The sequence below is a fragment of the Amphiprion ocellaris genome, chromosome 7, assembly GCF_022539595.1.
Source record: "Amphiprion ocellaris isolate individual 3 ecotype Okinawa chromosome 7, ASM2253959v1, whole genome shotgun sequence".
NCBI lineage: Eukaryota > Metazoa > Chordata > Actinopteri > Pomacentridae > Amphiprion > Amphiprion ocellaris.
The window spans coordinates 3,105,493-3,117,958 of NC_072772.1; the positions used below are offsets into that span (position 1 = coordinate 3,105,493).

Here is a 12,466-nt window from a genome sequence, read left to right on the forward strand (position 1 = left end):
TTTTGTGTATTTGCACAAGTGTGTGTTGGCCCTTGGCCGTGCTGCACACCCCCATTCCTCCACATATTTCTGACCCTGGCTTCAAAGTTTGGTCATATGTGCTCCTACTTGGCATCCCTGTCCTATACATCCTATGTGTTATAATTCTCTTTGGCTCTCTCTTTTACCTGTGAACCTTTTGAAGTGTTTTATTTTTTTCTTATTCCCTGCACATCCCTGACTGTTTGCCTGTCCACTTTCAGCCAGGGTACAAGCCATCCCCGTGCCAAGAAATGTTCTTGCTAGTTCATTGCTGCATGGGGTATATTTACCAGTTGGCAGCCCGGGAGCAGCTATAAAGATATTGCACATTCATTTGTTCGTATTGTGACTAACTTTTCTCTAACTTCACAATTAGCTGCTACTCCCCTAATGCTTAGGTCCAATTAGTGGGGGAAGAGTTTGGGCTTATGCTGCATTTAAATTTTTTCCCTCTCTGTGGAAATATCAAAATTAAAGGAAACCCTCATATTCCTAATACTTCCCTCAAGTCAACAATATTGCATGGGTGGAACAGAATGTGTGAATATCTATTTAACTTCTTTAAAAACATCACGCATACTGCAATCTAGGTGAAGGGCAAAAGGAAAATGTTGCAGAATTTCATCTTTCAGGTATCTAAATACAATTTCTATATGTGACATCCAGATAAAACACCAAGAGCATCAAGATATTACGTGTACTCAGTCATGCAGTGCACAATTTAAGTCCCTATTGACATTATCATTTCTCATTTTGAGGCTTTCTGCTAAGATTAGTCATCAACACTTAGAGTAATTAATCTCTCTGTACCAGATTGAAGAGCATGCATTTACATAGAAAAACCTGATCGAGATGCTGAAGAAACACGCAGACCTCGCCGGCAAACGTAGTGAGTTATTTAAAGATTTATTTTGAAAGAAAACAAAATGCTCCTCAAGATGATTATCAGTCATTATTATAAAGTATCTAAATACAGGCAACTGAGGTATATCTGTCTTTCTACAAGTGGAGTGAGAGAGAGAGAGAGAGAGAGAGACAGAAAGAAAGAAAAGCCTGAGGGAGTGAGCAGTAACAGAAAGCTTGGACAAATAATGAAGGAAACAAAATAACTGGAAACAATATACCAAAACTGGACATGGAGGGTGTTGTATTCAGTCTGCAGAAGTGGTCTGAATGATCACGGTGCATCATTCATTGCACTATAATTTCTATAGAAAAAGGCAAAGCCAAAAATTTCCGCAATTGACAACCGTGTATCACACCCTTTGTTACCTTTGAACATAGAAAAGTCATATCAAATGGGGAATTGGGATTTACTGACTTGATACAATCTTCTGCATTCAGAAAAATGCATGCACTTCTGAACTTAAAAGTTCGTTATGGTGTGGAGTTTAAAATATTTAGGAAAAAACATTCCTTTGAACAGTTAATTGTGAAAATTACCAGTTAACATTTGCTTTTTGTGTGAAAAAAATCATTAAAAAAGATTGGTAATATCTTCATATGACTAAACTGAGATCCCTTTTCTTGAAGGAATAGCTGAACATTTAAAGAAACATACTTCTTCGCTATCTTTCCAAGAGCGGAGAGGATCAATTCCACTGTCACATCACTACAAAATAAAGTTACGTCCAGGAGAATGGCTAGCTTCACTTAACTATAGCTGACTGTAATACATGTTTGTTTAGTCCATATAAAAATAGAAATGTATATACTCAAAGTCCTTTTTCATGTCATTGTTGGGTTGCCAGGCAACTAGTGGAGACTGAGGTCACTGCTCCAGGCGGTAACTTTTTGGGACTTTATGCTACTTCTTGTTCATAACACAATGTAAAACCATAACTTGTTGTTTTTTACACTTTAGTTTTTGAGCTGATTAAGCATACAAGATGTTATGTTGTAATTATTGGGTCATATTTTTTCTCCTTTCAGCAGAGCCAGGGGAACTGTTATTACTCTTCATGCTAAGCTAAACTAATTGGCAGTTGACTACAGCATACAGACATGAGAGTGGAGTCGATTTTCTCATCTAAATTCTCAACAAGAGAGCGAACAAGTGTGTATGAAAAGTCAAACTGCATTTCTTTATCCTTTGTTCTTCCACGAATACACGTACACACTCACACACAGTAGCACAACTGTAAGGCATACCAATTCGCTTGACAAATGGCAGGCAGTGATAATAAATGACTTAGAAAGACTGGAAAATACACACAGAGATGTACATCCATTAAGGGAACTTATGAAAAGGGTCTGGTGTTGGTCGATTGTCATCTCAGTGAGTCATGACCAGTTGTCATCTTAAAGGCAAAAAAATTAATTTTGGTTTATTATCTTCATTCTGCTAATGAACAGCAGCCACCTGTCAACTGCAGTAACGTTATTACCATTAAATATAGAACAGTACTGTGTAATATGTGATCACGGTTAAATACTTACTGGTCTATTCATCAAAATAAATTCAGATTTTCTGCAATAATTTACCTAATTTGGCTTTATGTATAAACAAAGAGTACATACATTGTAGAGTGTGTCAGCATGTAGATGAAGGCTGGAACCAGCTGAGGTTTTTCTGAGAGTCATACAGCTCAGTCCCACATACAGCACACTGGTTCAGCCCTGTTACATGTATATGAGTGTGAGTGGGTGTGTGGTGTATTCATATGCCAGTGGGTTGAGCACATTTATGTCTTCCCCTCTCTTGCCAACTACTCGTACCGTATATTGACTGAAACACACTCACATAAGCACTCACAAAATACACATCGGCGGAGCTGAAAATGGTGAGTAAAACAAGATGAACACTGAGCGAAAGATAAAAACACAGGGAGTGATTGTATCCAGTGAATAAGAGAATGATCAGGCTGATTGAATGAACTACAGTATCAGAGTTGGAGAGACAGTGCTCCGTCTGTCCTTGAGGGTACAGTCTGCTGCTGTCCTTGGATGAAGTGCACACTGCAGTGTCAATCCAACAGCCATGGTCCATCCAGTAAAGAGCTAAAGGAAGCTTCCACTTCCTCGTAGCCCCTCCATGAGTGCTCCGACAGTCAGAGGGGAGAGGTACTGTAAGGGGGACAAACCCATCCCAGAGGTCTGTGGATCACCACACACGACAGATGTTGTCGGGGACCATGGAGCTGCTTTTGTTGCAGCTGAACGCTTTGGCAAATTCTGGGAAATTCTGAAGGGAGCCCAGTACCCTAATAAACACACCAGAGGAGATTGATGGCTGCAGTGAAACTGGAATGTTACTAGCAAACTGAAAATTACATAACATCTCATATTGGCATCTATTTTAAAATGCTAGCCACCAGTCTAATTTGCTTCCTGCCCTTTTGCTCCCAAAACATGATTGATCGTTACCTGAATTTCCCTGGACTGTGTACGTCTACTTTAATGGAATTAACAGCTTGCTCTGGTCGGTACGTTCCACACCACACCTTGAAAAGACAGCACTACGTTAGACCAATAAATATTTATTTCAATATGCTGTGCTCTTTGCATTTACTCCATGCACCAATTTTCTAGTAATCCCCTGAATCACGCATTCATCGCTCACCCCAACAATCTAATCAGCCTTCCAGTCTTTCATCATATTCACCAATCATTCATCAATCACTGCAATCTGTCAATCTACTACCTGAGCAAAGTTCAAGAAGAAGAGTTGATCATGGGAAAGGTCGATGCCAGGCAGTGGTGGCTCCTCTCCGTGCTGCTTCACATAGTTCTTATAGGCCTACAGTAATGACACAGTCTTATTTCATAATCCCTTTGAATATATCTCCAAATTATGCATTATTGCTGATTTTAAACCTTCAACCAATGGAATTATGCTGCTGCTACGTTAATGTAAATGAATATGGATTACATTTGCTGTTAGTGAATGCACTTTATTTCTCACATAACACCTTTTCTGATAACTCAGTGATATATTTGGAAAATAAGCAATAAACTAAGCATATTACATTTCGAATAAAGTGCCTCTTGTTATAGTCTTGTTTGCTCAAAATGTTGATTTCCTGGGGATACTGCCCTTAAACTCCTTATGCTTGCTGCAGTGGAAGATTTTAATGCGTTTGGCTGTTTGATAAATCACACTAAAAATATAAATGTGATATTTTGAAAAGAGCACAGCAATCATAATTCATGTTGCCTTGTGTTCAGCACATTTCATGTCCAGCGTAAAACATTCCTTGTCTGTAAAGAACATGGGTGTTGCCTGTTTTTGTTTTTCACAGAATAAATCAAATGTACACTTGTCCTCTAAAAGGTAACTAAACTGTTAATCTAAATTTGAAAGCACTGCAAAAGAAACACTTGTGTATATGACATTGTGGGTTAAAAAAGAACATATTATCCTGCATATTGCATTCCAATTTGTAAATGCCCTTTCCCTGTATCCCATGGGTCAAAACTGACAAAAACAATGGCAACATCATGCCCTTTATTGCTGTGTTTGCGATGGCTAATGAGTCAGTCAGTGACCAAGCAAAATGACTTGTCCATTAATGTCAGCAAGCAAGCGACAATAACCGCAGACTGAATCCCCTCCTCTCTCATCTGTAAAGCAGGCCTCTTAAACTGACTTTCCTCATTTGTTTTCAGGCTCATTACCTGATATGCCTGCCGAATCCCTCCATTGTCAGCAATGTTCTCCCCGAGGGTGTTGTTACCATTTAACTATAAAGGGGATATAAGGACAGAGAACACAAAGATTGGCTAGGCAAAAAGGGAGAGAGAAAGATTGTAATTTTTCCTCTGTATTTTGGCAAATCACAGATATCACTGCTTGGGATATAAGAAATCATTTCCCCAAGGATAAAAGAAGCATTGTTCAAAAGAATAGGACAGAGGAGGAGAGACAAAGAGGGAGAGGGGTTGACATGTCAACACAAAATATTAAAGACACCTGAAGCGCAGACGAGATGAGGCTGCAAAACTAGAGGAAAAGATGGAAAAATGACAGACAGATAAGCTGGCAAAGGCAACAAGAAAGCAAATATAAATGTGTTAAAACAAGGCTGGATTATATCTCATGATAATGTATCAGAAAATTTTGCTGAAAATCTGATCAAATCTTTGTAAAAATGGGGAAATGTTGACAGGAACGTACATGTAGTCCACTAGCCAGGTCCCAGGAGAAGTTGCCATACTGATCCACAATGCACTTTGACAGCTCCAGGAACCTCCGAGTGGAGTCTGATGTCCACCAGTCCTTCAGGTCACCATCCTTATCATAGTTACGGCCTAAAAAAAGAGTACAGATGCATGGAAAAGTGGGTGAGGCAGAATTTGATCAACAAGAATCACAATTCTGACACTTCTCTAAGCCCAAACAGCCATTATCTTGTTAACAGCAGTCAAATGTGGCATTTGTCAGTGACATGTTTCCATTCCATTTGGGCGTCTGAGTGGATATCGGTACAAAAGAATCTTGACATCTCTGAGTGGAGCATAATACTGTCACATGAAATGACTGTGCTGAAAAACATTTTGAGGCGGAACACATGAATGGCATTACAAAACAGTTCTGTTTTTTCTGAGGTGGTACCAGTTACAAGGGAACTATTTGAATACCAAGACCAATTACAATCTGACAAAATTGAGCCTGAGAGAAACAGAACAGCGGGCAACAGCGTGGAAAGTCATACCATTGTCATCAAAGCCATGTGTGATCTCGTGACCAATAACCATGCCGATGCCACCGTAGTTGAGAGATTTAGTCTGGCCCTTGCTGAAGAAAGGGGGCTGAAGGATACCTGCAGGGAACACTAACAAGAGAAAGCAAAAACAAAATAAATTGGATTTCCTTTTGTCTTTCACGTCTGAATGTGTTTGCTCGTGCACATGTAAAATACCTATTTGGTTTTTGCTGGACGAGTAGAAGGCGTTGACAACAGCAGCTCCAGTTACCCACCTGGAGAGAGACGAGGATGCTGGAGTTAAACCAAGATGCACAGAGGTGTGCTGAGGCACAGCGTAATTCATATTTGATGAAACATGTCAAAATTAACCTGTAGTTATAAATAACCAGATCTAATATTAGCATGCAGGCTGCGGAGAGCTGAACTCTATATGTGAGTAGGAGTTTGAGTGGGAGAATGTGAACGCACTGTGCTAAATGTGAGATAGATAGTGGGTCACACCACAAGCACCATAAACCAAATAGAGTATTGTTGCTAGTGATTTAAATAATCAACACTGCAGCTTTAAATTACTACACTGCCTAAAATGAGCCTGTTAATTCCATTCCCTCAGGACATCTTACTCCTCTTTGTTGACTTTGACTCTGAGTTTCCGCAGGCGTTTCTTCTGCACGTACTCCAGGTTCTGTAGGATGTTTTCAAAGTACTCCTCTGCACTGTAGGTCAGCTAACACCAACACACAGCCGGAGAAACAGGAGGATTAGCCATGATGAGAGCTATCAACACTTGGTCATATATTCTCCAGCAAAACTCATAAATGCCAAGAATTCGCGGAGATGTTTTCACAGAGCTAGATATGTGGCTACAATGAACCCACTCTGTATTCTGATACATTCATTCAGTGCAAGAAGGAAAACATTCAGAGTTGCATCTTTTCAGACACTCACGTCTTTGTACTCATTGTTAAGGTATTTGTCATCCATGATGTTGTCAGAATAGCCGATCCGTTCCCGAATAGCTCGGGCCTACACAAAAAGGGAGACGAATTTGACTAAGAACATCTTATGCATGAGATATCCTAAAGAACAGACTGCAGAAAACAACACATTTCAATAATTACTAGCTTTTGTTAAAAAAAAAACAAAAAAAAAAAAACACAAAAATTATACCCCATACCTTCTCCTCAGCTGCTTTCTTGGTCTCTGCATCCATCCAGGTCAGGTCATCAAGGTTACTAATGAACACCTCCCGAATGTCTTTAATCATCTCCTCCATCTGAGCCCCAAAACACACACACGCAAAGAGAAAAGGAACAGTAATTGCAAATAAGTCAATAGTAATAAAATGTATATAATTAAAAAAAACCCTCATCTGTCAGTCAGTACAATAATTCTGCAGTGTAGGAGTTGTTTTTTTTTCCTCCAAACTTTGCAGCGAAAATCACAAAACCCACAAAGCGCACTAAACAATCTTGCAACATCCTGCTCAACAAAGTCATAAAAGTACACTTCCCTGATTTAAGTCAACTCATCATTACATCGTCACACTTCCCCTCAGGCTTATACACTCTCTGTGTGTAGGAGTCTGATGACCTTGGGTAACATTACAAGAAGTGTGATTAATATGACATCAGCATGTTTTTCTGTATCATTAAAAGTGAGTGAGGTAATGACAGCCAGAAACAAATCATGTTTAGTGAATAAACATGACAGCTGAAAGAATAGAATTGAAAATGGATTTCTGTTTTATCTATAAAAGTCTGGGCTCGTTGCATTAAAATTCCGTACAGTGGCTGTTGTGGCTGTAAATTTACAAATGCATTATTGATAGTGCTATTTACATGTTTTAAAAATTTACACTTACTTATCAGTACATCCAACAGTTTTGGGTTGGATGTTTGGTTACTAAAATAGTCCCGAGCCTTATAAATCTAAATTATAGAAGAGGTACATGGACATAGTGTTTAACCATGAACAAGTTATTCTTTTCTTTTTAAGCACATTAATGTGTGCAGCTGCACAAATACAATCACACTTTTGTAGAACTGTAGTAGTTTCAGGATAATGAGATTTTCTTTTTTCATATGCAAATTGACACAGCAAGGTGTTCCTAAATCTACATCAAAAGCTCAATTTTCAGTAGAATCCTGGGGTCTCAGTTTGAAGGTTTTCTATAATGTATTTCTCTTGAGTTACAGTATTTACAAGAATGTTGCTTGATAGAGAGAGACAGACAGACTGACGCCACTGTGATGGGGTAATACTGGGCAAACCACACACTGCACTGTGGTCCTCAGGCATAAAAACAAAACAAAATCCAAGTATTTTGTTCACAAGCTAAAAAAAATAAAGAATTAGAATAATTCAGAAAACAGCGCTCGGACTGATAAAAGAATAAAAGCAAAAAAAAAAAAGGAAAATTGAAAAGAAAAAAACTGCAGTGACAGAGAAGGTCACCCCTCCAGATCCCTCTAACCACAGCTGTGCTCTGAAACCACAAGGAGCAGACAGAGGCATCCCAGTGTCTCATCACATCAGCAGAGCCCTCACTAACACACTGCATGAGCACTTGGACAGCACGCCTGTGGTTGGCCACAAGCTGGCAGCGGCCATACTGAGGCTGTTCTGAAAACCTTTTAGCATACGTGAGATTGTGTTGTGTGCATGCATACACTGTGGTCCAGCTTCAATAAAGTGAACATTTCATTTTCTAGTGGAAGTTTTCGCTTCATTTCGCTGCTCTACAGGAGAAGATTGTTAATTAGCTGCAGTTCGGTCACGCTTAACCGACGGTGGCAAAAAAGAAATGCTGGCAGTGGGCTCAGAAACATATAAATGTTCTGTTTTTCTATGCACTAGTTAATGCAGTGCTACAGGGGACAGTCCAGATGGATAGTTGATCACTGAACAACGAACTGAAACATGAGTAAGGAGGAGGTTCAGTGATGGTCTGGGATATTGGGAGGTGAGATGGAAGTTCGCTTTAGGGTCCTTAAGGGCCTTTGCAAGTTATGAGTTCCTAAGTTGTGATGTAAAAATAAAGAGAGTTGCTTACTTTAGAAATCCAAGGATTTCTTATTGGTAATAAACTATTTAATCTGATTTAATTTACCCAGTCCCTCAATTTGCCAACTAATATCTATTTGGAATTATATTCAAGCATTGTTAAAAGTAGCATAAAATAGAAGAACTTCTACTCAAGTACCGTATTTCTGTCAATCCACTGAATTACATTCCATTAGTAAATGTATCTGAAATATACCTGCATGGCTTAAAGACAGCTGGCATGTGAAGTGAAGCCTGCATGCCAGCTTTAGGTCAGCTTGGCACACTCGTATATGCTGCAACGTATCTGAGGACATAGGTGGTGTTCTGCACTTGCATAATGAAAGATGCCGTCTATCATTTTTAACACACACAAGCACATGTATGGTTTTATGTGAGATCCACATGTCAGAGTGGGCAGAGCTCCATCCGGAAGATGGTTTACAGTATTTGAGACGCTCAGAATTCCAACAGATGCACACAGCCAGACACACAATCTGACTCACGTACACACACCGGCGTGTGCCAAAGCTTCCGCATGCACACAAACACACAATCCGACGCAAAATGAGGTTTACAGTGTGGGTGGTGTGATCACGATAACAAGAACACCTTGTGCAGCTGCTTTCACTGGATGCAAGCAAAAAACACAGTATTGCAGCAGAGACACAGGACCCAAAGGTGACTAAAAAAACAGGTGACAAAACACACTCAGTGTGCCTAAAACACTTGTTTTTCCAACTGTATGTATGAATAACTGAATACATAAACCCCACATGGTTTTTCCGATGCCCTGCAGATACATTACTATTTCATCACTTCCAAATGCCAATAAACAAGAAAGCAGAGAATTCAATTTAGTGCGCAGATTGTTCTCTAGTGTGGGGTAGTTGAGTTGTAAGTCTAACTTGATCTAATATATAGTCTAATCCATCCTCTACTGACCAGTTCTTTACTCTTTTCGGAGAAGGCCTCCTGCACGTACAGTCGTCCCACAGCATTGTCCATGTTGCTGTTGACGTAAAGTGCACACTGTCGCCACACTGCTGCCTCTGACGTTGCACCAGACAGAGCCTGCAGGGAAAGTAACAAGGCACAGATCAATTAGAGATGCAGGATAAACTAGTCAGCATGTTGGTTAAAGAGGCTCCTGGCAGTTCTTTATTTGCACCGCCATTATACATTGCAATCACAATTAGGACTAGAAGAAATAGGGCAGAAGGGAAATGATTAGATTAGGAGGAGGGTTACAAAGCTTTATAAACAATAGAGGAAGAGTATGAATGGAGCTGCATGTGGACATCTAGTGTTTATTAGAGACTGACTCATATCTAAGTATTGCTATACATGTCGGCTAAAATTAAGAAGTAGAAAGAAATTGCAATATAAAATAATCTAGAGCCACTCTTTTGGATGTTTTAACAAAAGTGGAAACAATTTTATTATTAAAATTTGTAGTCATTTTCTCCACAACAGAATATGAATACTGACATTCTCGTCATCCTCAGACATAGTCCATGCAATAAGCAGTGTTGATATAATAACCTACTGATCATGGTAAACATTGTGTCTCAGTAAAATAGTGGAATTAAAGCCCTATGTATATTAGAGACTCAGAATCTTTTGCAAAATCAGCCTCAAGGTTTGGCTGAAATCAGCACAAACTAGTCACCACCAATTATCACTGTAAATACTTAGTCTTGCTTAGCCGTAAAATTTCTATCTCAGTGCCTATGCTGGTCAATATTTTTTACTAAGCAAATTTAAGCAAACCTTGTGTTTTCCTGTGTTTTGTTAAAAAAACAAAAAAAAAAACAAATAAATAAGCAATATGCCCCATCTATTTCTTGGTAGCCACCTTTGAAAGTACTGAATACTGGTTCTTGTGTCAGGATCCCGTCTGCGTACCTTGCGGAAGGCTTTCCTGGTGTCTCTGTAAGCTCTGCTCAGGCCCACCACCATGTTCATAGCAAAACGCCACACCATGTAGTTCTGCAGATCCCTGAGAGGAGAGAAAAGCATGTTCACAGAAACTTTCCTACTCATGCAAAGCTACGACGTAGCAGTAATAGGCGAGCAGCTGTTTTTATTGAACGCTGTGCGCTCCCGCCTCTGCAAGCACACAAACAGGCTATCATCCACAATCACACCTACAGAATCTTGTGAACACACACACACACACCTCTTTGTGTATTTGGACAAGACGAGGTTGAGTCTTCTGTAATAGTTGGGGGAGTAGTTTATGACCTTCTCTGTGTCAGGAATGCTGATGTTGACTGTGCCCATTATCTTAGCCGTGAAGTAACTCCAGTCAAATATCTTCAAGATGAGTAAATAAAAAAAGCACACACAAAGAGGAAGAAAAAAAACATGAGGGAGTGAAAGCAAGGTGAAACACAAACCAATCCTGACAGAACAAGAGTTTATTTTTACCTGCGACTCAACCTCAAGGGTGAAGTTGGCGTTCAGGTCCCCTAGTTCCATCTTGTTGTAAAGCAACACTGGGTTGTTACGATCCTCTGGAGTATCGGTAGCCTTCAAAAAGAGGAGAGACAAAGAGGCTGAAAAATCAAGAATGCTGTCACAACCCTCCTGTTTCCTGACTCAAGCGTGCAATCGTAGTGCAGGTCCAGCAGCATCAAACATATTTGGCATCCCAGGAGGCTTCAGGTCTGTAAATGTCAGAGCTCGATCGGTGTGACAGCCTTGTAAAAGCCACCAGCTGAGTGGAGGGGAAATGAAGCATGGCAGTGAGCAGAGCAGAGCAGACCAGCTTGGAATGATAAACGTCGAGTGCGGAAAACCTGTTGATGTCTGAGAAATGTTGCTGTGTTGGCATCAGACTGGTTAACAGCTTGTTTTAGACGGCAGCTGCTCCAGACTGGAGCTGCAGACACACGGAGATGAGGGAGGTTTGCGCTACAAATGGATGACAGGAAGGTCATCTTGTTAACAAAAGCCTTGTGAAACTACAAGATAGAAGCACGAAGATAAAAGATTGAAGTGAGAAGATAAGACATGCATTGCCGCCGGGAAACAAACTACAATATTTTTTAGAGACTAGAGGAAGTTTGTAGATGTGATTAGGTTTCTGCTGTGAAAATACAGAATATGAATGCATGCTTACGTTGGCAATGTCCCTCTCCAAGTCCATAACTCGTGTCATCTCCTCTCTCATGCGGGTTTCATTGATGGCCAGGCCCCGGTCTGTGCGGATCAGCTTGGCCAGGTCGATCATGAACTGCTCGTAGGCTCGACACGCCTGTCAAACATACACTCAGTCGTGATGTTTGCATCTCACAGGGTTAAATTAAACCAATGACCAAAACCGGAGGTGATAGCATGTTCTGATCCACAGATACACACACAGCCAGCCTGCCTCAAGCTAAGAGCAGTTAAGAACTACTTTCTGCATATCAATCACGCAACAGTGGATGGTGAACTGTAAACGAGTGGAGGAGAGGATGTGTGCTCCAGTCGCACACATCTGGTCCACATTGAGACACAACTAAATACTCTGTTCTGCGTCTTTGATTTTTATCACTGCTTACTGCCTCAGAGCATATTTTTATTAATCATGTACACACTGGCTCCCAAGAGCATGTAAGTGTACCAATAAACACAAAGTTAATTCATGTGCTGATGTTTTAAGCTGATGCCGTCGTCATTTGTTGGGCATCGTGTTTCCTGGAACAAGCTCCAGGGGACATGGAACCTAGACTGAGTGGTACGGGCAAAAATGAAAACATGGA

The 12,466-nt window shown here is 40.3% G+C and overlaps 1 protein-coding gene across 5 annotated transcripts in view; it reads right to left on the reverse strand.

The window, feature by feature from the left end:
* Window positions 1–911: 911 nt before the first annotated feature.
* The window catches only part of LOC111589102 (neprilysin), a 68,077-nt gene continuing 56,522 nt past the window's right edge, over window positions 912–12,466 (reverse strand). For all 5 annotated transcript variants that reach the window (XM_055012265.1, XM_023299819.3, XM_035943674.2 and 2 more), the window contains exons 9-23: window positions 11,842–11,976; window positions 11,148–11,249; window positions 10,897–11,033; window positions 10,623–10,716; window positions 9,660–9,788; window positions 6,847–6,945; window positions 6,618–6,695; window positions 6,293–6,396; window positions 5,883–5,941; window positions 5,676–5,795; window positions 5,138–5,271; window positions 4,639–4,704; window positions 3,665–3,760; window positions 3,388–3,464; window positions 912–3,224 (exon numbers count right to left, since the gene is read on the reverse strand). In XM_055012265.1, coding sequence (XP_054868240.1) covers window positions 3,125–3,224; window positions 3,388–3,464; window positions 3,665–3,760; window positions 4,639–4,704; window positions 5,138–5,271; window positions 5,676–5,795; window positions 5,883–5,941; window positions 6,293–6,396; window positions 6,618–6,695; window positions 6,847–6,945; window positions 9,660–9,788; window positions 10,623–10,716; window positions 10,897–11,033; window positions 11,148–11,249; window positions 11,842–11,976 — 1,530 coding nt within the window. In that variant the 3' untranslated portion in view covers window positions 912–3,124. The remainder of the gene's footprint in view (window positions 3,225–3,387; window positions 3,465–3,664; window positions 3,761–4,638; window positions 4,705–5,137; window positions 5,272–5,675; window positions 5,796–5,882; window positions 5,942–6,292; window positions 6,397–6,617; window positions 6,696–6,846; window positions 6,946–9,659; window positions 9,789–10,622; window positions 10,717–10,896; window positions 11,034–11,147; window positions 11,250–11,841; window positions 11,977–12,466) is intronic.